Source organism: Eublepharis macularius, chromosome 9 (assembly GCF_028583425.1).
Source record: "Eublepharis macularius isolate TG4126 chromosome 9, MPM_Emac_v1.0, whole genome shotgun sequence".
Taxonomy (NCBI): domain Eukaryota; kingdom Metazoa; phylum Chordata; class Lepidosauria; order Squamata; family Eublepharidae; genus Eublepharis; species Eublepharis macularius.
Genome location: NC_072798.1, coordinates 9392639 through 9417169, shown reverse-complemented (window position 1 = coordinate 9417169; position 24531 = coordinate 9392639). Strand labels below are relative to the sequence as shown.

At 46.6% G+C, this 24531-nt stretch overlaps 2 protein-coding genes across 5 annotated transcripts in view; both read right to left on the bottom strand.

The window, feature by feature from the left end:
• Positions 1-5397, bottom strand: part of TAF3 (TATA-box binding protein associated factor 3) — a 172041-nt gene extending 166644 nt beyond the window's left edge. For both annotated transcript variants that reach the window (XM_054989150.1, XM_054989151.1), the window contains exon 1: positions 5097-5397. In XM_054989150.1, coding sequence (XP_054845125.1) covers positions 5097-5262 — 166 coding nt within the window. In that variant the 5' untranslated portion in view covers positions 5263-5397. The remainder of the gene's footprint in view (positions 1-5096) is intronic.
• A 6419-nt stretch (positions 5398-11816) lies between these two features.
• ATP5F1C (ATP synthase F1 subunit gamma) lies at positions 11817-24227 on the bottom strand. 3 transcript variants are annotated; one of them, XM_054989285.1, is made up of 10 exons: positions 24014-24226; positions 22246-22280; positions 21834-21965; positions 20743-20947; positions 17987-18130; positions 16432-16496; positions 15238-15393; positions 14079-14175; positions 13404-13438; positions 11817-11968 (listed from the first exon to the last, which is right to left on the bottom strand). In XM_054989285.1, the coding sequence occupies exons 1-9, from the start codon at positions 24067-24069 to the stop codon at positions 13432-13434; spliced, it is 897 nt and encodes a 298-aa protein (XP_054845260.1). In that variant the 5' UTR covers positions 24070-24226; the 3' UTR covers positions 11817-11968; positions 13404-13431. The 3 variants fall into 3 exon arrangements, with proteins under 3 accessions (XP_054845260.1, XP_054845261.1, XP_054845262.1); XM_054989286.1 differs by lacking the exon at positions 13404-13438 and having other exon boundaries at positions 24014-24227; XM_054989287.1 differs by lacking the exons at positions 11817-11968; positions 13404-13438 and having other exon boundaries at positions 14075-14175; positions 24014-24227.
• Positions 24228-24531: the final 304 nt, after the last annotated feature.

Here is a 24531-nt window from a genome sequence, read left to right as displayed (position 1 = left end):
GTCAAGGACTCCCCCCAACACTGCCTCCTAACACGAGCAATCAGAATTAGCCTCGTATGGAGGTTTCCCTTAGTCACCATGACTAGAAGCCAGTCAAACGCTTTTTAAAAAGCCATTCATGCTACAGACTGTCAACAGCAGTGAATTCCTTCACTAGCTGGTATCTGAAGAAGGGCACTTGGACTCTCAAAAGCTCATACCCTGAAAAGCTTGTTGGTCTCTAAGGTGCCACTGGGTTTCAGTCCTACAATTAAATAACTTCACTGAGTGAAAAAAAATCCACTTCCTTCACTCTACCCTATCTCTCCTAGAACATCAAAACGTATCTACCTTCTCTCCATCGCTGTGTCAACCTCACAGCTCTCCCTCCCAGCTGCCTCATCACCCTCTTCTCCTCTAGGTTCTCCCCCTCCTTCCCTTTCACTGCCCCATCCTCATCCCATGCTGCTCCTGCCCCTCTCCCACCACCTACCCTGTCACCATGACATAGAGTTGCCAGACTCCAGGTGGTGGCTGGAGATCTCTCAGAATTACAACTCATCTCCAGGCAATAGCCATCAGTTCCCCTGGAGAAAATGGCTCCTTTGGAGGGTGCACTCTATGGCATTATACCCTGCTGAGGCCCCTCCCCTCCTCATGCTCCACTCTCCCTAAGCTCCACACCCAAAATCTCCAAGAATTTCCCCAAGCAGAACTGACAAGCAACTAAAACCTTTATTAAGCATTAGTTAGAATCAATAACGGTCTGAAATACCTACAGGACCAACCTCTCTCCCTATGTTCTTCCACAACAGCTGAGCAGAGCCTTCTGCAGGTGCCAGTTTGCACATGGGCAAAACCAACTGCTACCTGTACACATGCATTCTCTGTGATGGCCCCCATCTTATGGAACAGCCTACCCGAAGAGGGCAGGAAAGGTCCCACTTTCCTGGCTTTCTGCAAATGATGCAAAACTGAATTTTTCAAGAGGGTTTTTTTACTCATATGGGGGTGGGGCTGTACTGTAAGGAAGTGGTCTCAGAGAGATGCTGTCAGTCCTTGGCAGGTAGAGCCTCAAGTCTCTCACAGCAAGCACTCAGGTGCACTGGTTGAAGTAACTTTTATTAGAGATCTATACAGTCCAAGTGATCTATACGAATGCATTGGCAGAAGTTACTATTCAAAAAGGGGTAGTGTTAATTATAGGGAAACTTCCCACCCTTTGGGTCTGTTAACATTCTGGCGCGAAAACCCCAAAGAGTTACATGGGAACTGATTAGTTTAGGCTAGACGTAGTACATGATGAAATCATCTCAGTCTCTGAGAAAAGATACATTGCTCGCTGCCCACAGCTTGCATCCAAGGACACTTGCTGTAGAAGTGAAAGTAAATACCTTCAGCAGATAACAGACAACCCCCACTGGCTCAGTACATTTCATGTTAGCAGTTTACACACTCTCAGATGATCAACACAGTGTACAGAACACAAGGTTAGCGAACAGTTATGATCAGCACAAAATGCAAAACACATTAATGGCAGGTATGTAGGCAGGCATACATGACAGATGCATCAGTAGAGAGAGAGGAACTACAGACTTTACTATTATGTGCTATCTGTTGCTATGAGTACGATCCTACTGAGTAGTTCTATGTTGTTCGAATTGCTTATGCTCTGTTTCAGCAATTCTTCAACTCTTTATTAGATTTCTGCCAGTTTTAAATGTTTGCAAATTTGCATGCATATATTGTACTACATGTGTACTGAAATGTCTTTGAAATTGACTGTATTGGCCCAAACCGCGTAATCCGCCTTGAGTCTCAGTGAGAAAGGCGGACAATAAATAATGTAAGTAAATAAATAAAGTCCAACTGTTACATAACTAAGTAGCACAACATCAAGAAATGGCAGTAATAGATAATCAAAAAACGTTTTAAAAGAGCAGGAAAAAAGTTACTGAAGGTCATTCACGATCAACTCATGAAGTCTCCTAGCAGCTGGAAGATACCCAACAACCTGATTGGTAATCAACTATTTTTCCAAGCTATGAGCTTTCGACAGTCAAAGCTCCCTTGTCAGATAGGGAGCTTTGATTCTCAAAGGACCATAGCCTGTAAATCTAGTTGGTCTCAAAGGTGCTACAGGACCCTAATCTTCAGTCTTCTACTACAGACAGAGTTCTCAACCTCCAGGTGGTGGCTGGAGATCTCTAGAGATTACAACTAATCTCCAGCAGGATCCGAGTCCACGGGCACTCTAGAAACCAATAAAATGTTTAGAGTGTAAATTTTGAGGACAGGAGCTCCCTTCTTCGGACATCTCTTATAAGCAAGGCATCAAAGTTTTTCCTTTGTTGTTTATGCCTGGTATATTGCCACTGTTAATGGAGGGTCTACATATCTACCCCATGAATTTGTGTGAAGAAGGGAGGTCTGGCTCTCGAAAGCTTACACTGAAAATTTTGTTGGTCTCTAAGGTGCCACTGGACTCAAATCCTGCTGTTCTACTGCAGACCAACACAACTACCCAACTAAACTAGCCCACTAATCTCCAGGTGACAATGATCAGTTTCTCCTGGAGACAGTAGGTATCTTGGGAGCTAGATTCTATAGCATTCTACTCCACTGAGGCCCCTTCCCTCCCCAAACTCCCCTCCCCGAATCGCCAAGAATTTCCCAACCCGGAGTTGGCAACCCTAACTGCAGGCCAACACATCTAACCACCTGAAACTATCTCAATTGGTAACGTAAGGGTCCCCGCCAGATAAAAGATATGACTAACCGCTCATCAGAGTGACTCTTAAAATGATGTAAAAGAGGGCTTATAGAGTTCCTCTACTCAGTATTACCTTCAAGAACAACTACCTTTACAGGGTATGTATGAGCTTCTGAGAGCCAAAGCTCCCTTTGTCATACCCTAGAAAGCTACTTGGTCTTGAAGGTAGGGATGGCAACCTCCAGGTGGTGACTGGTGATCTCCCAGAAGTACAACTGATCTCCAGGCTACAGAGATCAATTTCCCTGGAGAAACTGGCTACTTCAAAGGGTGGCCTTTATGGCATTGCACCATGCTGAGGTTCAAACTCAGCCCTCCTCAGACTCCACCTCCAAATCTCCAGGAATTTCCCAACTTGGAGCTGGCAACCCTAGTGAGGCTGGCTGCCTCTTCCCTCTCGAGTCCAAGAATATCCTCAAGTTAAGTGCCAGATTTCCCTCCTCTTGCCAGAAGGTTAAGACCTGGCAACCCTAAGTAGCACCTTAAAGACCAAGAAGATTTCCAAGGTAAGAGCTTTCAAGAATCAAGCTCCATCAGAGCTCTGACTCTCAAAAACTCAAACCCTGGAAATATAATTGATCTTTATGGTTGTAGGTCATTAGTGACCTACAACCCATCCTGGAAAATGATGCCTCACTTTCACAAGCCCTGAGTGGAAGACCTCTCCTTGCCTACAGACAGCCCCCCAACCTTAAACGACTCCTCATCTACAACCATGAATTGACTAGCAGAGTCACCAGCACAGGTACCAGACCCTGCAACAGACCCAGATGCCAGCTCTGCCCTCATATCTACCCAGGAAATACAATTACAGGACCCAATGGCATCAACTACACTATCTCTGGCTCTTACAGCTGCTCATCCTCCAACATGATATATGCTCTCATGTGCCAACTATGTCCATCCGCTCTGTACATTGGACAAACCGGCCAACCTCTGCGCAAAAGAATAAATGGACACAAATCTGACATTAAAAATGGCAACATCCAGAAACCAGTGGGAGAACACTTCAATCTACCAGGACATTCCATCAAGGACTTAAAGGTCACTGTAGTTCAACAGAAACCTTTCAAAAACAGAATCCAACAGGCAGCTGCTGAATTGGAATTCATATGCAAATTTGACTCAGTCAGGCTGGGATTGAATAGAGACTATGAATGGTTATCTTATTATCAGAACTAACTGATTTCATTATCAGAAGCCAACTTATCCCATTAGCAGAAGCTACTGACTGCATCTACTCCCCCTTCCCCTCTCCACCTACATATCTGACCAGTTTCTTCTTACCCTCCACGCATCTGACTAAGAGAACTGTGATTCTTGAAAGCTTATGCTACAGTAAAGTTGGTTAGTCTTAAAGGTGCTACTGGACTCTTTTCTATGATGCTACTGCACCTGAATTTTAGAATAGTAGAATTGGAAGAGACCTCCCTACACAATGCAGGAAATTCACATTTACCTCCCCTCTCCAACACCCAGTGACCCCCTGCTCCATGCCCAGAAGATTGCAAAACACCATCAAGATCCCTAGCCAAACTGGCCTGGGCAAAATTGCTACCTGACCCCAACGTGGCGATCGGCCTTACCCTGGGCATGTAAGAAGGGGCCACGAGAACTAAGCACTGACATAACCCTTCCTGCCCTTCCTCTCACCATCTGCCCAGGTTCACAGAATCAGCATTGCTGTCAGATGGCCATCTAGCCTCTACTTAAAAACCTCCAAAGAAGGAAAGCCCACCATCTCCAGAGGAAGCCTGTTCCACTGAGGGACAGCTCCAAAAGTCAGGAAATTCTTCCTAATGGTTAGCAGAAAACTCCTTTGATTTAATTTCAACCCGTTGGTTCTGGTCTGAATCTTGCCCTTCTACTACAGATCAACACGTCTCCCCACCTAAAACTAACCAGTCAGTATAAAAATCACTATATCAACATGCAATCTATGCAGTGCAAATTAAATAGCTATATCATACAGTCTCAACTGTATGGGACTGTATGATATAGCTATTTAATTTGTATGGGACTGTATGATATAGCTATTTAATTTGCACTGCATAAATTGCATGTTGCTGTGACTTCCTTGAGCCTGCGTGCTCGTTTGGTTTGGAGTATATTGGGAAGTCGTTCCCTTTTGTTGGTTAAAAATCACTATATAACAACACTGGAGAGGGATATCCAGGTACTCCAGCCCTGCATGTGGAGTTGACCACCCTCCTCCTGGCAACCACCACCGAGGCCTTCCTGCCCATCTCCCCCGTTGCCATGACACCCCTCCTCAGGCCAACCGAGCGGCTCCCCTCCCGTCCCCGTGGCAACGCCGCGGCGCTCCTCTCCCCCTGCTACTTACAGAGCTCGCAGTAGCGCTGGCAGCCGCGGCCCAAGACGTGGAGGTAGCGCTGGAGGACGTCGGTAAGGAGGTCGCAGGCGGAGAGCTGCACCGAGTCCCAGCCCAGCGCCTGGCACACCTGGGCCACCGACACGCGCAGCAGCCAGCGCGAGTAGCTCTCGCACATCCTCGCCTCGCCCGGCGGGGCCTAGCCGGCCGCCATGGCCCGGGAGCGCGGGGAAGGAGGGAAGGCCGCTCACGCCGGAGCCTCCTCGGCCGCCTCAGCCTCGGCCAGCGCCGCCATCTTGGGGTCGCCCGGGCAGCCCCGCAGCCCGCGCCAGCCGAGCCCAGAGCGCCTCGATAGGAGGGCGGCGCCGGCAGGCCGCGGCCCCGCCCATCGATTGCTCCGGCATCGGCTACCCAGGCGGCAGGGTGCGAAGCGGCGCGTGGCCTTTTCCGAGGCTGGGCTGGGACTTTTATTTTTTGCACGCTCGTGCTTCCCCCTTCGCAGCCATCGCGCGGTTCTTTATGGCGCATCAGCCGGCCACATTAGCATTTTTTTGGGTTCAAGAGGCATTGTCTCGTGGTCCTCCTTTGTTTTATTTTTATCTTCCTATTTTTATTTATGTACGTCATTTTCAATGCAAACCAAAAATGAGTCATTCCACTCCAAGAGCATAGAAATGGGCTTAGATTGCTCTGCTTTGTATTGCACTATAGTATTGTTTTTTTAGTGTTGTCAGTGCCAACCTCTGGGTGGTAGAAAAGACAAAAAGCCAGTAGCACCTATAAGACTAACAGTTTGTGGTACGGTATGAGCGTTGGTGAGTCACAGCTCTTGTTTTCAGATCTGAATAAATGAGGTGTGACTCAGGAAAGCTCATACCCTGCCACAACTTTTCTTAATCTTATAGGTGCTACTGGTCTCTTGATCTTTTCTACTGCTACAAACACCGCTACCCATCTTGATGTAACCTGTAGGTGGGACGTGGAAATCCGGAATTACAACTGATTTCCAGACCACATTGCTCAGTTCACCGGGAGAAAATGGGTGCTTTGGAGGGGGGTATTATATCCCAGCTGAGGTCCCTCCCCAATTCCACCCTTCCCATAGCTTCACCCCAACCCAGAGCTGGCAACCTTAATTGCCAGCCTCCAGGTGTGGCCTGGAGTTCTCCTGGAATTCTATCCACTGGTTCCCCTAGAACAACCCTGACTTGGATAGCCCAGGTGAGCCTGATCTTGTGAGATCTCAGAAACTAAGCAGGATCTGCCTTGGTTAATAATTGGATGGGAGACCTCCAGCGAAGACCAGGGTTGCAGAGGTAGGCCAATGGCCAACCCCTTCTGGTAGTCTCTTGCCATGAAAACCCCACCTGGGGTTGCTATCAGTCGGCTATGACTTGAGGGCACTCTCCTCCCCTAGAGAAAATTGGTGGCCTGACTCTATGATATACTACAGATTCGAGATGAAATCCCTCCCCAAATTCTGTCTTCCTACACAGGCCCCGCCCGTAAATTTCTAGGCATTTCCAAGACCAGAACTGACAGCCTTAATTATTGATTGCTATTAACAATATTTTTTGTTGTTCATCATTCTTATCTTGTGTCGTTTGCTGTTTTATTATGCATTGCGATCATTGTAATCTTTAGGGAACAGTCTTAACACTTATGATTAATTGCTATTGATATCCTTTTAATATGCATTGTTTTTCATTCTTGCTTCGTTTTCATATTCCTCATTGCTTGCTATTCATGTTACCAGTAATATATTATGATTTTAATATGCAGTATTAATCATCTTTACCAATTATGCTTATCTTTTTATTCATTTAATGTGCCTTAGATTATTTTTTAATATACATTGGTACTAATGAATAGTGATCATTCTTATCAATTGTATTTTAAGATGGATTTTTATTTATTGTCTTAATATGCTTTAATATGCATATTCATCCTAAATTATTATCATCTCAATTTTCTACAGACCACCAGATGCTTTGGGCTGGAATTGTTGGTCCTTCACTGACTTGCACTTTATCATCATTATCATCGTTATTATTATTCAGACCTTACGTAAACTAAGCATCATACATAAAATTAAAATACCAATTCCAATTCTGAGTTTAGAAACTGTAATCCTATGTAGCATTAGCTAGGAGTAAGTTCCATTGCATTTGTGTGTGTATATACGCCGTCAAGTCATAATCATTTTAGGGTGACAGCTGTCAGGATCTCATTGGCAGAGTTCTTCACCTGAACAATGTGGTGTCTTTCCTATACATTATGTCTAGAATTTGCTACGTTAAACTGTATAGCCATCTAGTTTATTCCTTTTCATGTTTTGAGTACTGAACGACAGTTACGCCATGTTAATGTATTAGTTGCTAGCCTCTCCTTCCTTCCTAGCATTGCCGGACAGCTCCTTCCGTGGGAGAGAATGCAAGTTATCTTATGTCTGCAGCGCTGACCTTGATGTTCCCGCTTCCTCGTCTCCGCAAGCTCAGCCCTGGGAACTCTGAGGGGGGAGGATGGGAACCCAAGGATTGAAATGTAATTGCTTTCCTCAGGTACCTCATTCCTAGCAAAGCCTATGGTCGGCCAGAACTGTCAAAGTTCTGGAATGTGGACCCAGGGCCTGTATGCTGTTTTCTAATAAACCTTTTTCAAATCAAGAGACTTGGTCATCTTGCGGAAGGGATAGAGCAGTAGCTAGCTAACTGGAATGCCACAGTCTGACAACAGCAGCCCCAGCAGGAGACTGTAAAGACTAGTGAGAAGTGTCCTTAAAAACTTGCCGAACTGGAGATTTCTTACTCAGTAATTGTTCCTTATTGTTTCCTCTCTTTAATTAAGCCTTTATAGTACTTTAATTTTTGGTCTTTTTTCTCCGTTTTCATTTTAAAAGTCCGATAACGATCTTTGCCTTACGTTGTTTATTCGGGTTGTTTGTGTTGTTCCCTCCGTTTATAATTGGTCAAAGCTGGTATTGAGGCTTGGTTTCTGATGATCTTATGCCAAATTGATGACTCCAAAGGTACTGCAGAGTTAGTGGCTCGCCCTTCTCCGAGGGGACCTCAAGGTGGTGGGGAGAATCCTTGATTCAGAACCCCCCCGCCGCCACCGAGATCACACGCTCTCGGGGTCGCGTAGCGTTCTGGACCCCCTTCTTGAAGGGGGGACGGTAGCAGGCGTTCGAGCGCCTCACTTTCCAAAAACAGTATCTCGGATAGCCCAGCTCCCTAGGTTACATCAGATCGCCATTAATCCCAAACCGGAAGTCAAAGGCGAGTGAGAAGTGGAGGTAGTTTGCCAGTGCCTTCCTCTGCAGTCTTCCATGCTGGTCTCCCATCCAAGTACTGGTTCTGCTTAGCTTCCAAGATCTGATCTGAGATCGGGCTGTACTACACTGCCTTCCCTTCCCCCATACCATTTACTTCGAAATAAATGCATAAAGGGGTTGGTTGGGCTCCATGCAAGGGAACAAGAGATGGGAAATGGTGAGGGTTTTTTTGCATGATGACATTTCCCCAGATGAGGTCATCGTGGGTCAGGGGAAGGCATCACCAATTGCGCAACACATCTGCAGCATTCATTCAGCTCTACCACCTTCACCTTACTGTACTCTTTAGCTTTTCGGTACTGTTCCAGGTTGCAGAATGTTCAAATAACCACTTGAGGCAAAGAACGTTTTTTCGCAAACTAAAGCTAAAAGGAGCGTCAAGCTAGCTCAACAAAGTCTTAATTGCAAGAACACCAAGCAAAACCCTTTTAAGGAGATTCGTTGCTTTCACATTCACGCAGAAGTAGCTGCAACGCTGGATGGCGTCCACATTGTAAGGATCCAATTCTCTCTTCTCAAGCAGCGGCCTTAATTTTCCATGAAGGATTATATTTTTATTAATATTTAAAAGCTGCAGAAGTTAGCCAAAAATCCCCCCCTTGAATTCACTATCAATTTCCTCCAGCAATTTCACACACACACACCCCAACCAACTAATAGGCTGGGCATTTGTCCCATTTTAAAGCATGCTTGGGCTGGAACAATTACATTCTAGACTGTAGAATTGTGCTCGGAATCCAAGCTGAGGGCAACTTAAACAAAGTCAACTCTCACAATTGGGTTTAATTAATAGCAGAGACAGTCGGATACACTGAAGTGGCAATTAGCCCCGCTGGCTCCAACAGGAGAAAGACCTTGCGCTTACGCAAGTGGCAAACTTGTGTTTGAGCTCAGCCATTGTAGGCAGTCATTACAAAATTATTTATTGATTGCTTGATCCAAAAGAGTTAGCTGTGTTAGTCTGTGGTTCCAAAGACCCTGCATGCCCTGGCTTTCTATCCACCATTTGCCAACGGTAAACCATCCCGGATGACCTGTTAGGGGTCTCAGCCAACAACCTCCCACTTAAGGATTGGATCTACAAATCAGGCGCAGTGATGGATCGGCTATCAATATTAAAATCTAAGGCAGCTCCTTGGTATAAACTAATCAAATTTGACCATTTAAGATCTCACTACCCAGCCAGTATTTCTCATTATAACCTCAGAGTGTCTTTCACTGCTCTGCGCTTTCAGATGATGCAAACAGCTCTTTTGGCAGGGTGTTATTCTCGCATCCCTATGGAACATCACACCTGCATTTGTGGATTACCTACAGTGGAGAACCTTTCCCACTACCTACTTTATTGTCCATTATATAGTGTACCCAGAGCTAAATTCTTGACCAGAATCCTATCAGTCACAAACACATATTCTAAAATTGAGAAGATTGTGTTTTTTTAATCTGACACTGATAATCATGTGTCCTATAGTCTCTCAGTTTGCACTCGCAGCTAAAAAGATAAGATCTAAGGTGGTACTGAATGAGGCTGCTTTGTGATTCCTGGGATAGTTTGGCATACTGTACTGTTTTAATTAATTTTAAGTAACCTTTACTAACTGTGATAATGGATTTAACTGTTTATTAGTTGATGTTTGGTAAATTGTGACAGCCTATGGTTATAGACAATAAACTCTGGATGTTGGTTGCAAAATAGTAAAGAGTCCAGTAGCACCTTTAAGACTAACCAACTGTATTGTAGCATAAGCTTTGGAGAACCACAGCTCTCTTTGTCAGATGAGTCTGGGGAGGTCTGCCTAGCCTGGTGGAATGCTCTGTCTAAAGAGACCAGGGCCTGGCCGGATTTGTTATCCTTCTACTGGGCCTGCAAGACGGAGCTGTTCCACCAGGCGTATGGTTGACGCTGGTTGGGCCTCCTTGCTGGCCGACTAGAGGAAAACATTCCCCCCTACTACAAGTATCTACCACCCAGCCTGTTAAATGCTTTTGGAGATGGTTGGGTGGTGGTTTTTGGAGAAGTCTTCTGTTGTGTTTTAGATATTTATGTGGTTTTATTGGTTTTAAGGCTATATGTATTTTAAATTACTATACGGATTGTAATCCACCCTGAGCCTGCTGATGCGGGGAGGGCGGAGTACTGCAGTCCAAGCTCTGCTCATGACCGGAGTTCGATCCCAGCAGCAGCTGGGTTCAGGTAGCGGGTTCAAGGTTGACTCAGCCTTCCATCCTTCCGAGGTCGGTAAAAGGATTACCCAGTTTCCTGGGTGTAAAGCGTAGATGACTGGGGAAGGCAATGGCAAACCACCCCGTAAAAATTCTGCCAAGAAAACGTCGTGATGCGACATCCCCCCATGGGTCAGTAATGACTCGGTGCTTGTACAGGGGACTACTTTTACCTTTACAAGACCTCCTGCTCACCAGTAGCGCTTCTGCCTTGCTGGAATTAAGTTTCAGCTTCTTAGCCCTCATCTGGTCCGAAATTGCCTCCAGGTTTTCCATAGTCTCGCTGGGATCTTTTGGAAGTGTGGGATGGAGCTGAGTGTCACTCGCATTTTGGTGGCAACTCAGGCCAGATCTCTGCATGACCGCTCCTAGGGGCTTTACATAGATGTCGAAAAGCATGGGGCAGACCAGCAGCATCCGAGCACCACACTCTGAAAACTTCCGTCAAGTTAGGACTGAAACCAATACAAAACAGGGCTCCCAGCCCCAGAAGTGTAGCACAAATGATGGCATCAAAAGGCACCGAGAGGTCCAGGAGAATTAAGAGGGTCAGTGCCTAGGCACAGATCAGCCACCAGGGCAACTCAGGCCATTTCAGTCCCTTGGTTCCATCATCTTTGGGCAAATCACTCAGATTTCAGCCTGGAGGGACCCTAAGGGTCATCTAGTCCAACCCTCTGCACAATGCAGGAAATTCTCAACTATACCCCCCACCTCCCTCAGTGATCTTTGCTCTATGCCCAGAGGAAGCCTTCTAACTTGTAAAATGGCAAACATGACCTGCCTCCAAAAGGCTGCTGGAACAAGCAGGGTTTGCCCCGAGTGTGCCGTGCTGCAACGATGCCCGTGAACAAATTTTACCCCACCATCATACATAAGGTGGCACTGCACGTCTTCTTTCAAGCAATCACCGGCAGTATTTAATGCCTTGGTATCAAACCACTTCCAAAACTTCTTTGCAAGACAAATGTAGCGTCTGGTATGCCAGGCTTTTGCATGGATCTCACTGAATGACATAAATGTGTTTTGAACTTCCCGGTGGATTGTGCCTGTTGGTTCATGTCTCTGTAACACAGAGGATCTTTCAGCAATCTTTTAGGTATGAGAAATCGTGGCAGGTGCTGCTCCCGGCTTGTATTCTACCTCCGCTCCCCCGGCCCTAAGAAAAATGTCAGTCTCTTTCAATGTAGGACTTTATTGTAATATGATTTACAAACACTTGGGGGTCTTCGCCTGAAAATATTTCTTCACACAGTGATGGACCAACAATTTTGCTTTACCAGAAAGGAAGAGTATACTGCTTGCCAGAACAGCTCTTCTTCTTTACCTACAAGCATAAACATGGTATTAAAGGAAGGTTGGGATGCACCCCCAGGCGAATTTGATGCTTTGCTTACTAACAGACTACTGCTGGACGCTGCAATAACCCCAATATCCTTAACCATTCGACAGGACAGACCCTGCAATATCCCAGTTTAGGGAGGTAAAAAAAAAACCCTCCCGAAACCACCAATGTGTGTGTCAGTCCATTTCTTTGCACTGCCCAACTCAGCCATCGTACATTCTGTACACACGCTTTGATGCTGAACCTCCACGCTCAATCTCCAATGTCTTCATTTAAGGGATTTCTAGTTGCAGAGCTGAAAACAAAATCCTCATCCTAGAACTGAAGGCCTACAGCTTATGACTGATGCAGAGCTGGGACGGATGGGGAAGTGGCCTTAACTGCCCTGAATTCAGGGTGCAGCTGACTGCCACACTGGGGAACTTGACAAGAACAGTTCTCCAGATCTGACTAACTAGGCTCCTTGGTCGTTTGGGGGAGGGGCTCCCCCTGCTACAGGGGCAAGCTTAGCCAAGGGGTGACTGCGGCTGGTGCCCCTGCATGCGGAAGAACCACCCACAGGCCACTTGCTCACCCTGAGAAGGCAAGAAGGGAAGTTTCCCACCACCGCTGCCCTGCAGCATGCTCAGTGTGGGGGCACAGATACTGGGGCTCCATCTTGGCCTCATGCCCAGGACCCCAGAATTACTAAGCTCAGCCCCTGCCCTACTGGCACAAAGTTTGGCTTGCTTCCTTGAGCACTCAGGCTGACTACTTTGTGGGCACTCAGTTACAGCGGGCAGTTTGTGGCTGAGATTTCACAAACTGGGAGGGAGAACGATGAGGGGTTTCGGGGTTCTTTCCAACCCAATTATTCTAAGAATTCGACAGATGCCACTCCTGGGATGGATCAACTGAGCATCCTACTACGCAGCTTCAAAGCACTGTATTGTAGGAATTCAACATGTTTGTCGGAACATGGTTCGATAACTAACGTGGGTGCATTCAACTCCTCTAAACAGACGACACTGAGTCACAAGACTGGTACACATACAAAGCAGGGCAAAACATCCATGCAATGCCAGAGATTCTCAAGCAAGCACCTCTAAGAGAACCAGAGACATCAAAAGTCGCCTTCTTTACTATATAGTAGAGTCCAGTAGCACCTTTAAGACTAACCAACTTTATTTTAGCATAAGCTTTCGAGAATCACAGCTGTCTTCGTCAGATGCATCTGATGAATGGAGCTGTGGTTCTCGAAAGCTTATGCTATAATAAAGTTGGTTAGTCTTAAAGGTGCTACTGGACTCTTTACTATTTTGCAACTACAGACTCACACGGCTAACTTCTCTACTCCGTTTCTTATACTTCTCAATTCTCATCTCTCATTATTACCTCACTTAGGTTATTAGCATCTAATTTAACAGCATTACTTTACCTGTGGCCTTCGGCGTTCCAGTTTGCCCCTAGTGCCTAGATGTGGAGGCGTTAAGTTAAAAACAAAAAAACAGAACAGCCAGTGAAGTATTAAGTCATGCAAATTGAGCCAAACGCATTGCTGTGATTGAATTAAACATGCAACACAAGAGCCAAAATGCAAGAAGGGTGTGCAAAGGCTCATTGGACGGAACGGATTAAGAGCAAGCACGTTTCATTTGTTTCCCTTTTAATTCAGTGGTGCATCAGAAGATAAGACTTTTGCTGCCTGCAGAGAGTTTGACACGCAAGTTAACTGCAGACTTGCAAAGGCAGGTCAGACTGTCAGCACTGGATTATCTCCGCCCCACCAACACACCCAGTGCTGATAGGAGCTTTGTGGCATAGCCTAGACTCCCAATACCTTCAGAGCAGCCCAGGATCTACACACATCCAATTCTAGGCCAGGACATGGAGAAAAGCAGCTCCTCAGAACTGCCAACAACTTCTGCAGGCTGCATGGAATTAATGAGAGCTCCAAGCCGTATCATGCATGGGTCAGTGGTATTTTTAAAGCACCACACAATTCGCAACACCCGCCAGGCCCTCTCTTTTGCTCCCTCCCAAAGTCAATGCCACCGACGGTAAGAGACGTGAACGTTACCGCCGGAAACTCTCAACAGCCACTTATACTTACAGAGCAGCAGCACCAGAGATGATCTCAATAAGCTCCTTGGTGATGACAGCTTGGCGGGTGCGGTTGAACGTCAGAGTCAGCTTGTCAATCATTTCCGCTAGGAAAAAAGAGGTGGACAATTCAGGAGGCGGGCAGCCAAGAACATCAGCAACTACTCAAACAATAGGATTGCCTGTTGCATTGAAGTTAAGGAAGCAGACCTTTACCAATTTCCTTGTTCACTGAAAACAGACCTAGATTTTGTGACTGGAGAACAAAAGCTAGCAAATACCTACAGAACACTTTCTGGCCCGTGCGAGTGGAGACTTCTGTGGATCATGGCACTCCCCCACCCCGCCAAGTAACTATATCCATTTCAGTAAGTTCATATTCCTTCTTGACATGTTGCTTCCTTGCCTCTCCAGGCTCTGCCATGAGGATTTGCCAAAACTAGTTCAAGCTCTGCCATGAGGATTTGCCAAAACTAGTTGCTTATAGGTTCGAGGAGAATGCTGGATGGAACGAATTCTGCATTCACAGCTGAAATGATGAGGGTTTTTCTCGATAAGTGCATAACAACGACCTTAAGAGAAAAATCTCAAGATAGCATAGGTTTTGAATTAAAAGACACTTCAAATTGAAGCTGTAAAGAGTGGATAAAATTTTTTTCAACACTCAGCATTGCTATTTTATGCATGTTTGCTCATAAGACGGATCAACGGTGACCAATGGGCTCCCCCCCCCACACAGTATGTATGCTTGGAATTGAGCCTGGAATTGAGCCTGATTAAATTAGAGAAGCTGGAGAAAGTAATGACTATTAAAGATCCCCAGTGGAAGAGTCAGTGTTGTGCGGTGGTTAGAGTGCCGGACTAAAGAGGCCCAGGTATAAATCCCGATTCAGCCATGATTCTCATTGGGCCTGGCTTGTTCTCTCTCATTCTAAACCTACTCAGAGGGCTGCTATAGAACAGAAAAGGAATTCTATGTACAGCTCACAGGAGGGAAAGGTAGGATAAAAACCTGATCGGTGTTTCCACTGGACGCTACACAAGGCAGCCCTTTTAACCAGTATGGCAAGTAGTTTTTCCTATTCCGTACTCCGATTTCTCCCGTTAGTCACATCTAAGCTGTTGCAAAGAAATCAGGGCACCCTCAAAGCTCCACAAAGTTCCCTTACAGGCGTTTTTGCTGGCGTTGTCCATGGCAGTCATCCTAGCGCTCTGCTCGCTGGTGGTAGACTCTTTCAAGGAGTAGAAGATGATGTTGGCCAGCGTAAATTCCTGGTAGTTTCGCAGGACATCTGCATCGATGTCATCATAGATGCTAATGCTTTCTGCAAAGGCAACCATGCAACAGAGCAAAAAAGAAAGTTAGCCTGGAGGGGGGAACGCTTGGATGTAGAAAGTAAAAATTCAAGCGTAAGTTATGAGTGAATTTCAAGATTACTGTGGACTAGCAACCAAAATGGTATCAGAGGAGGTTCTTCCCATTCCAACTTGTAAGCAACTCATGTGAGAGTTGCTTACAAGCCAGTTTGGTGTAGTGGTTAAGAGCATGGGACTCTAATCTGGAGAGCCGGGTTTGATTCCCCACTCCTCCACTTGAAGCCAGCTGGGTGACCTTGGGCTAGTCACAGCTCTCTGGAGCTCTCTCATCCCCACCCACCTCACAGGGTGTTTTGTTGTGGGGATAATAATGGCATACTTTGTAAACCGCTCTGAGTGGGCATTAAGTTGTCTTGAAGAGCGTTACATAAATCAAATGTTGTTGCTGTTATTATAAGTCAGAGATTCAATTGCAAAAAAAAGGTAGAATATAAAACAAGATCTCTTTTGTCCTTCTTTCCTCGATACTCCCTAAAGTTTCAGCCCCAAGTTTGTCCCTTGGTTGTCAGCAGGGATCCTCTGGAAACTCCAATCCTCGACAATCATTAAGTTACATAACTGCAACTCCTGGAACTGGTGACTGTTTTGAAGCACATCTTTGAGTGATTCCGCACTCATTGGATAATGCACTTCCAATCCTCTTTATAGATCATTTGGAATGGATTTTTTTTTGTGTGCAGTACAAAAATCCACCTCAAATGATTGATAAAGTGCATTGAAAGTGCATTATCCAACGTGTGCAGAATCAGCCTTTATCTCCGACAGTGCCTTTTTAAAATCAACAGAAAGCACACCGTTTACTGCTTCAGTCCCAAACAATGTACTTTCCACCCACAATACAACAGATCAGGTTGATGGTTTAGATCAGGAAGATGGTTTACAAAAAATACACACACACAACCATCTTATCGCACAAAACGGTACTCAGTGATGCCCTTGAATAAGTATTTATTCCCAAACTTGCCAAGTGCTAGCTCTGGACTTACCGGCACCTGAAACCGTCTCGAGAGAATAGATTGGTTTCTCGTCTGTCTTGTAAGAAATAACAGACCTGCAGGGAAAAGAATACCGTTCTGAAACATTGTTCTGGCTCAGAAGAACCTCTCGCAAAGTCTGAAATCACTTCTATGTTCACACAAACGTACACCTAGAAGGGTAACGGTCTTGATTCAAGAGACTTAGAACAGAAATCCCTCGTCAGCCTAAGTTTGTTGATGTAGCAAGAGACAGCAAGAAGACAACATGCCTAATAGCTTTTCGCATCACTGTCCATTCATTGCCCTCACTGCTGTTAACTCATTGGGTTTCACTGCCCTCACTGTTCTCCATTTTGGGGCTTCCTAGTTTTATCAGCTTTGCCACAACTGGGCTGCTTCTGTAGCTTGGATTCTATGCTTCTATGAATAGGCGTGTGGAGCATCCTGCCCTTGAGCAAGAGATAGAGATGCAGGCAGCGGCCGCCAATAATACTTCAGCTGGCTTTTGCATTTCCTGAGTCTGCAAATCAAAAGAAATGCTGACTAGTACGCATGTTTGATTCAGTCGGCTCTCTCACCACTTTCTACACCGCAAACACATTCAGAGGCAAGGTACTTCCAACTCCAAAGGAATTCCTAGTGCCCGTTTCCAGCCCCACATAAAACTGCTCCGGAGAAACAAGTTAAAAAGGCATAGTCGCGGATGTGAGGGCGATCTGGCTGCGACATCTGTCACCCCATTGATCGCCAGGGTTGATTCGGCTGATCTGGCTGGCTAGGCGGGTGTCCCCTTCCTCCCTCACCGCTCCGTGTGCGTCCCTCCCGAAGCTGCACGCTCGGTGGAAGAGGATGACCATCCCAGATAGGAGTGTACCGTTCTTCGGTCAAGGGTATACGATAGCTGCGCTCCCCTGCTAGAACCTCCAAACAAGCTCAAAAAGGCATAGTCGCAAAGGAATCACTCCCTTCATACATGAATATTTCAAGTATCTGCAAGTCGACGATGCCTCCACTGTCTATGACAGCATCCAGAGGAGTTAACCGTGTTAGTCTGTAGTAGCAAAATCGAGAAGAGTCCAGTAGCACCTTTAAGACTAACCAACTTTACTGTAGCGTAAGCTTTCGAGAATCACAGTTCTGCATCTGACGAAGAGAGCTGTGATTCTCGAAAGCTTATGCTACAGTAAAGCTGGTTAGTCTTAAAGGTGCTACTGGACTCTTCTCGATTATGACAGCATCAGAATTAAGATTACAGTCAAGTGATATTGCTACAGTCTCACGGGCCGAGCTTGGGGCTCTCCAAGTCGCAGGGACAGCACAGCTTCCTGGACTCACTTTGAGAAGATGGGATATGGTTGAAAGGTCTACCAACACCTCCCAGCTCATCTGAAGCCCTGAATTCTGCTAGAGGACAGCAGAAAAAACCGCAAAGGCTTGGCTGCCATCAAGTTCTCCCTGCATTCCCCGCCTGCCAGCCTGGGTTGTGCCAACCCCGTCCAACGTGGTCTTGTCTTGAGAAAGGAAAGAATGTCACGTTTTAAAAGCGCTTTCTCGTCCTCCTTGCCTGAAGCGATTGAAGATGACAGATCCCTCGTCAAATTCGTATCCAGAGTTCAGCAGCTCCAAGGTGATGACCGAAGCGTCTCCAAAAGTGGGGGGCTTTCTTCCCACTTCCTTGAAGGTCAACAAGAAGTGGTTGCTGTGTGTCCTAGAATGAAAGCAAGCTCAGGTATAAAAGGGGGCCTGGATCCAAGACTACAAATAGTATGCTGAAGATAAGACTCGGCTCCCCCACCAGGCAGCCTTGACAAGATTACTCCATCAATTCGGCAGAACTGGGCCTGGGGAAAAAGGATTGTAGGGTGCATTTGAGGCTGCCGTTGTTAATCAAGCCATCACCTCTGCACACAGCCTTGCCCCCCTGGGCTGAAATAAGCTCAGCTTAAATCACAGACACCATGATGACACTTGGGTCAATCTGTTTAAGGCTCTGAGCAACACAGGTTTGGGCAGGGGGCAAGATTCCGCTCATCCAGTTTCTACATGCACAGAGAAGACTGGGCACTGCAACAAGGATCTTGCTCACCCAGACTGCTGTCTCTCCTAGCCAATTACCCATTATTTGAATCAAGAGCCTCTCACAGAAAAGATCCTCTCTGGATGCCTCCCCCGCAACGAGAGGGAAGGCGGCTCTCCCTTTCCAGACATCCTGTGCAAAGGACGCAGATGGCTTCTGGGAAAGATGCTTCTCCTTTCGCTTTGCATGAAGGAAAGGAGTAGCCCGGTACACACAACAGCCCACACGTGATCGCTGAATGTGCAGGGCGGGAGAGCGAGTGCCCTGCCACACGCCAATGGTAGGCGATTGCACAGTCACAGAAGTTGGGGCCAACTCGTGTACACCTTGATCACATAGGCTGTTGTGTGTACCGGCTTACTGTGCAGTACCTTTCCTTGCTGTTTAGAGATGGAAAAAGGTATTAGCCTCATGCTGTGCTGAATATGCTTTGCCCAAGATGGAATGGTGTGGCTGATTATACAAAGCATGCCACACAGAGACCAGGGCCTGGAAAGGAGGGCAGGCGCTTCTGCCATCTTGTCCAGCCCACCCTCTGCACTCTCCACCCCTCTGTCTCACATCTGACCCTCCCACTGCTAAGTATCTTTATTTCCTCTTCCCTCCATGAGCCTTGCCTCCACGTCATGGTGCTTCTTCCTTTTCCACTCCCTGTCGGCCGCAGCCAAACTATGGCTCTTTCCTCCTTTCCCCTCTATTGGTTCATGGCCCAAACATCTTGGCGCTCTCTTCCTCACTTTCCTCCACTACGTCTGGGGATCCAGGCCTTAATGTTGAAGATTCCGAGTCGGCCTTGGCTGCTTAAGTGTGTTATGGGGGGGGGGGCTGTGCTTATTTGGCCGTTTGGGAAAGTCACTCCCCATACGCTCAGAAGCATCCTACCACCCTTTCACACATATCAGGATGCAATTTTGGAACTGAAAACTAGTTCCAGAGCCAAGGTCTGCTATCTAAGCCCTTGCAAAATGCCATCCATCCTCTATCCTAAAAACTGCTTGGGGGGGTGGGGTGGCGTACAGTGCAATTTTAAGAAGAGTTACTCCAGTCTTAAGGGCTTCAATGGGCTTAGACTGGACTAACTCTGCTTAGGATTGCACTGTTAATGTTGGAAGGCTGCAAAATTCGGTATAACCTGGAGTGGGGGAGAAAAAAAAACCCAGAAAGAACATTTCCACCTCTCCCCTCCTAACTGTGCTGGGGGTGTTCTCATTATGGATACATCTCCTCAGGGCTTTTTTCCAGCGGGAACGGCACCTCTTAAAAATGGCCCCGCCCCCTGATCTCCAGACAGAAGGGAGTTTAGATTGCCCCCCCCCCCCACCGCCAAGCGGGGCCACAAGCATGTGACCATTTTCTCCGAGGGCGATTTAAACTTTTAAAAACTCCCACCCCTTGTTCCAGCTGACCCAAAGAGAGGTCATTGTGCAGTCTTGAGTTCCGCCACCTCTTCCCCCCCCAAAAGCCCTGCCTCTCCTACCCTTCATTTAAAGAGCTCAAAGAAGCTTCGGAGTGAGGCCTACTTGCTTCCATCCAGACACTGAACAAGTGCGCTCTTCCTTAGTGGAAAGCTATACAGGTATAACAATTGTCTATTTGCTGGAAGCCAGAAATTAATCATAAGCACTGAGTAGTTCCTGAATAATGAAGGTGGGATGTTTAGTAGGGGGGGGCGGATAAAAGATCTCTGAAGCAAGGGGTGGGGGAATTATCAGGGCAGTTTCTCATGGGGAAGTGCCAAAGGGGCTTTCTGAATTCTTACTCGCCAGTGATGTGGGATAGAAAATGTTCCAAAATGGACAAATGTCCAGACCATCTTCTGATGCTCAAGTTTTCTGTGGAATATTGTCCACCCCACTGTAAGTGAGCCCCGTGGCGCAGAGTGGTAAGCGGCAGTACTGCAGCCCAAGCTCTGCTCACGAGCTGAGTTCGATCCTGGCGGAAGCCATGTTCAAATAGCCAGCTCAAGGTTGAGTCAGCCTTCCATCCTTCCGAGGTCGGTAAAACGAGTACCCAGGTTCCTGGGGGTAAAGTGTAGATGACTGGGGAAGGCAATGGCAAACCACCCCATAACAAAAAAGTCTGCCAAGAAAACATCATAATGTGATGTCTCCCCATGGTCAGTAATGGGTGCTGGCACAGGGGACTACCTTTACCGTTTACTGTATGCAAATACTTTTATTTTCATTTCACAACATTTACACTCCACTTTCAGCTTAAACACGAGGCTATCGTTCTCACATTACCTTTGCAGCTGACCTCTGAGCTTGTCACCCACTCCGATGATCATGACTTCCTTGCCGGCATTCAGAAGAGTGGAAATGTGACTCTTGATGCTTTTAGCAATTGAGGTGTGGATGGCACCGCAAAGCCCACGGTCAGAGGACACCCCAATGAGGAGGTGCTTCTTCTTGTCTTCGGGCGCCTTGATTTCCGCCTTCTCATAGAGAGCTGGAAAAAGGGGCGGGAGGAATTGCAGCCAAAAATGATCATCTAGAAACCTAAAAAAGATGGTGATCTCCGCCAAACATGCCAATGCTGGTTCTACCAAGGCCCAATTTCCATATAGCAAAAACTGAATACATTATGCAAAATATATGCAAATCTCGATGGTTGTTGTGGGTTTTCCGGGCTGTATTGCCGTGGTCTTGGCACAGCAATACAGCCCGGAAAACCCACAACAACCATCGTTCTCCAGCCGTGAAAGCCTTCGACAATATGCAAATCTCCTTCATGAATTTAGTCTGTAGAACCCAGATTTCCTTGCTGCAAAATCTGGATCATCTTGCCTCAAGAGTCTAATTAAATTTACTGAAACAAAGCGCTGGGAGCAATTACTTTTTTACCTGCCCCCGCCCACCCCGGGGAAAGTTGCAGTCACCCATCCCAAGCCGATAGCAATACTTGTCAGTTATTGCCACTCGTTCTGAGGGTCCAAGATGATGGCAGATCTCTGAAACTCATTTGTTCCAGCTTAGAAGTGCCTCATCGTAAAGTTGTGCATCAGAAAACTCTACGAGACGAGACCTGTGTTTATTTTTGCTTTATTCTTGTCCCAGAAGCACAGGATTAAGTTGTCTGCACCCCTTGTTTGCATGTTACCTGGATAGCGCAGGCAAGCCTGATCTCATCACACCTCAGAAGCTAAGCAGGGTTGACCTTGGTTAATAATTGGATGGGAGACCTCCAACGAAGACCAGGGTAGGCAATGGCCAACCACCTCTATTTAGTCTCTTGCCTTGAAAACCCTAACAGGTGTCGCTGTAAGTCACTATGATTTGACAGCACTTTTCAGCACCGCCCCACTTGCAGCCTCCAAAGAGGAAACTTCCCTTACCCAGTGCCCCTACTCCGTAAACTCTTGCAGGCTTCAACTCTCGCTCCGCCTTGGCATACTTTGCCGCTGCAACCATCTTCATGGACTTTGTGATTTTCTGGATGTTCTTGATAGACTTTAAACGCCTGGTAACTGCACAGATCAGAAAGCACCAAGTGAGGCAAAGCTGAAGCGTACAGCATATTCTCAAAGGTAATTCTTCTGAGAAATAATCTTGAACACGATCCAATCAAATAAGCAGAGATTCATCCTGCATAAGGCTTTGAGGCTGCACAGTTAAAAGTAACTAGAATCTACTTAACCACTAGTGACCCATCTCAGTTGTGGGGGGAAGAGAAATTGGGACAACCACCCACAACAGCTGATTGCCACTATCCCAAAAGAAATCACATAAAAAAGGGGAAATACTTACTGTCTTTCAAGGTTGCCATATTCCTAACTTGGACCCTGAAAAATTAAACATGTTATTGCACACTTCATTTGTTAAAAGTGCTAATTCTTCACTACAGTAACAAATATTGAAGATCTGAGCCTTACAAAAAGGCAGGATATGGATATTTTAATTATTTAATGGACGGGCTGCACCAGGCTACTGTCCTTCCACAACAGTTTTCTATATTAAGTGCATGTCAAAGCCCTACGTGAATACGTAAAGTGAAATATGTTACCATGTATTCAGTCTTAGAGAAATATCCCAGCAGATACCAGAATATGTTATTGTTCTGCAAAGATTTTCACAAGTAAAGCGGGCAAAGTGCTTTACAGTACAAATTATCTTCACAAAACTAATTTCCAATGTACCCTTATCCCTCATTCTGTAGTTGTGTGAGTTACAGGCAACACTTTGATATCATATTATATTAACTGTAAAGCATGAACTGGAGAACTGCTGTAGAGAGTTTGGGAAGTCTGAAATAAAAGCATTCCTCTCCAGTGCTGAAACAACTGAAAAATAGATCCAGAGGATCTTTGCATCTGACAAAGAGAACTGTGATTCTCGAAAGCTTATGCTACAGTAAAGTTGGTTAGTCTTAAAGATGCTACTGGACTCTTTTCTATTTAACTGAAATAAAAGGCAAAAGCCCGGCAATGAACGAAGCTGCTGAAAATCTCCTCTCTCTTTGCTACACTGTGTTCTTTCTACAATGCCACTGTAAATGTACTGCATTTTTTTGTTCAACTGGAAAGGCATTTGCCTGTCTAAGGATCTAAGGTAAACACAACTTCAGTGATGTTTCCTAGTATGACACAAGGCCACGTTCCACATTTATTTATGCCATTTATAGTCCACCTTTCTTACTGAGACTCAAGGGGGATTACATAGTGTGACATTAGTACAGTGGGCTTTGGTCACTATGCTCTGAAAAACAGGACTGTACAGTCAGAAGCTCTCCTTTATTTTGGAAGAAGCCAGAGCTGCTTTGTTTGCAGAAGGTCACAGGTTCAGTTGCCTGCACGTCCACTTTCAAATTTTCAGACACTGAGCATATGAAGCCACCTTATTCTGAACCTGACCATCAGTCCATCAAGGTCAGTACTGACAGCAGCTCTTGGGGCTCTTAAAGAGAAGTCTTTAAGTCTTTCGCTGCACCTACCACTTGATCCTTTCAGCTGGAGATGCCGGGGACTGAACCAGGGACCTTGTGCATGCAAACTGTGGGCTCTTTAATTGAACCTAGGCCCCCTCTGACCAAGCCCCTGCAGAGCTCCTGCCAGTGGAAGCAATACTGAACCTGATGAACGGGGGCTTAATTCAGAATAAGGCAGGTCTGCCTAGCCTAAGGCTTGTCACCTAGCACAAGACTCAACTTGTTATGGGACGATCTGTGCAATCACAGCACAAACAGCCCAAGGGGCACACGTGGGCAGCGTGCTTCCCTTCCCCGACCCCTCCAGCCAAACACAGAGGACAGCTAGAGTGAGGCAAGTGAGAAGAAAAGCCTAGAAATAGGGTTACCAACTCCAGATCGGGAAATTCCTGGAGATTTGGGAGGATGAGGCCTGGAGAGGGCGGGGTTTGGGGAGGAGAGGGAACTAAGCTAGGTATAGTGACACCCTCCAAAGCAGCCATTTTCTCGGGGGCGGGGGAGTTTGATCTCTACGGCCTGGAGTTGTAATTGCGGGAGATCTCCAGGCGCCACCTGGAGGTTGGCAACCCTTAAGTGCCCCAGGCCTCGTACCATTGTGGCTGGAAGAGCAGGGCGGCGCCAGCCGCGGCTGCTCCTCGGGACAGCATGTCGAGTCTCTGGGCCGGGGCGGCTTCGGCTCCTTCCTCCCGTCTCTCCTTCCCGCAGCCTCTTCAGCCTCCTTCACGAGCTGCCCGCCCGGCCCCGGCTGCTGAAGGTCAGAGCCCCCGCACCACGCATGCGCCGCGGTTTCGCCGCTCAGCCTCTCTGGCCTGAGAGGAAAAGCGGCTACAGCTTCCGGGTTCAAAGGTGAACGGCTCTGCGCCGGGGTGCTTCATGGGTCCTAAAGCCGTCGAATAGTCAGGAAAACAAACATTATTTCTGACGCGGCTAAGTATGAATAAACTTGCTTCCCCGACTCTATGGTTGTCGGGTTGGTATCACAGAGTTGACAGGCTAGAGCAACCCGCCGTCGTTGTTTCCGGCTTATTGAGAAAAAGGATGGCACCATGGAGATGAAGGGTAGAGCGGACAGATGGTCTAAGGTAGAGCGGGGCCAATAGGGCTCGTGT

Excerpts from the sequence above, each read along its gene's own strand:
- ATP5F1C (XM_054989285.1), bottom strand. The coding sequence starts at position 24,069 with ATGCTGTCCCGAGGAGCAGCCGCGGCTGGCGCCGCCCTGCTCTTCCAG. Across the intron at positions 22,281-24,013 it reads CTGCTCTTCCAGCCACAATG|GGTCCAAGTTAGGAATATGG; the intron begins GTACGAGGCCTG and ends TTAATTTTTCAG. Across the intron at positions 14,176-15,237 it reads CAACGCCAGCAAAAACGCCT|CGGAAATGATTGACAAGCTG; the intron begins GTAAGGGAACTT and ends CTTTTTTCCTAG.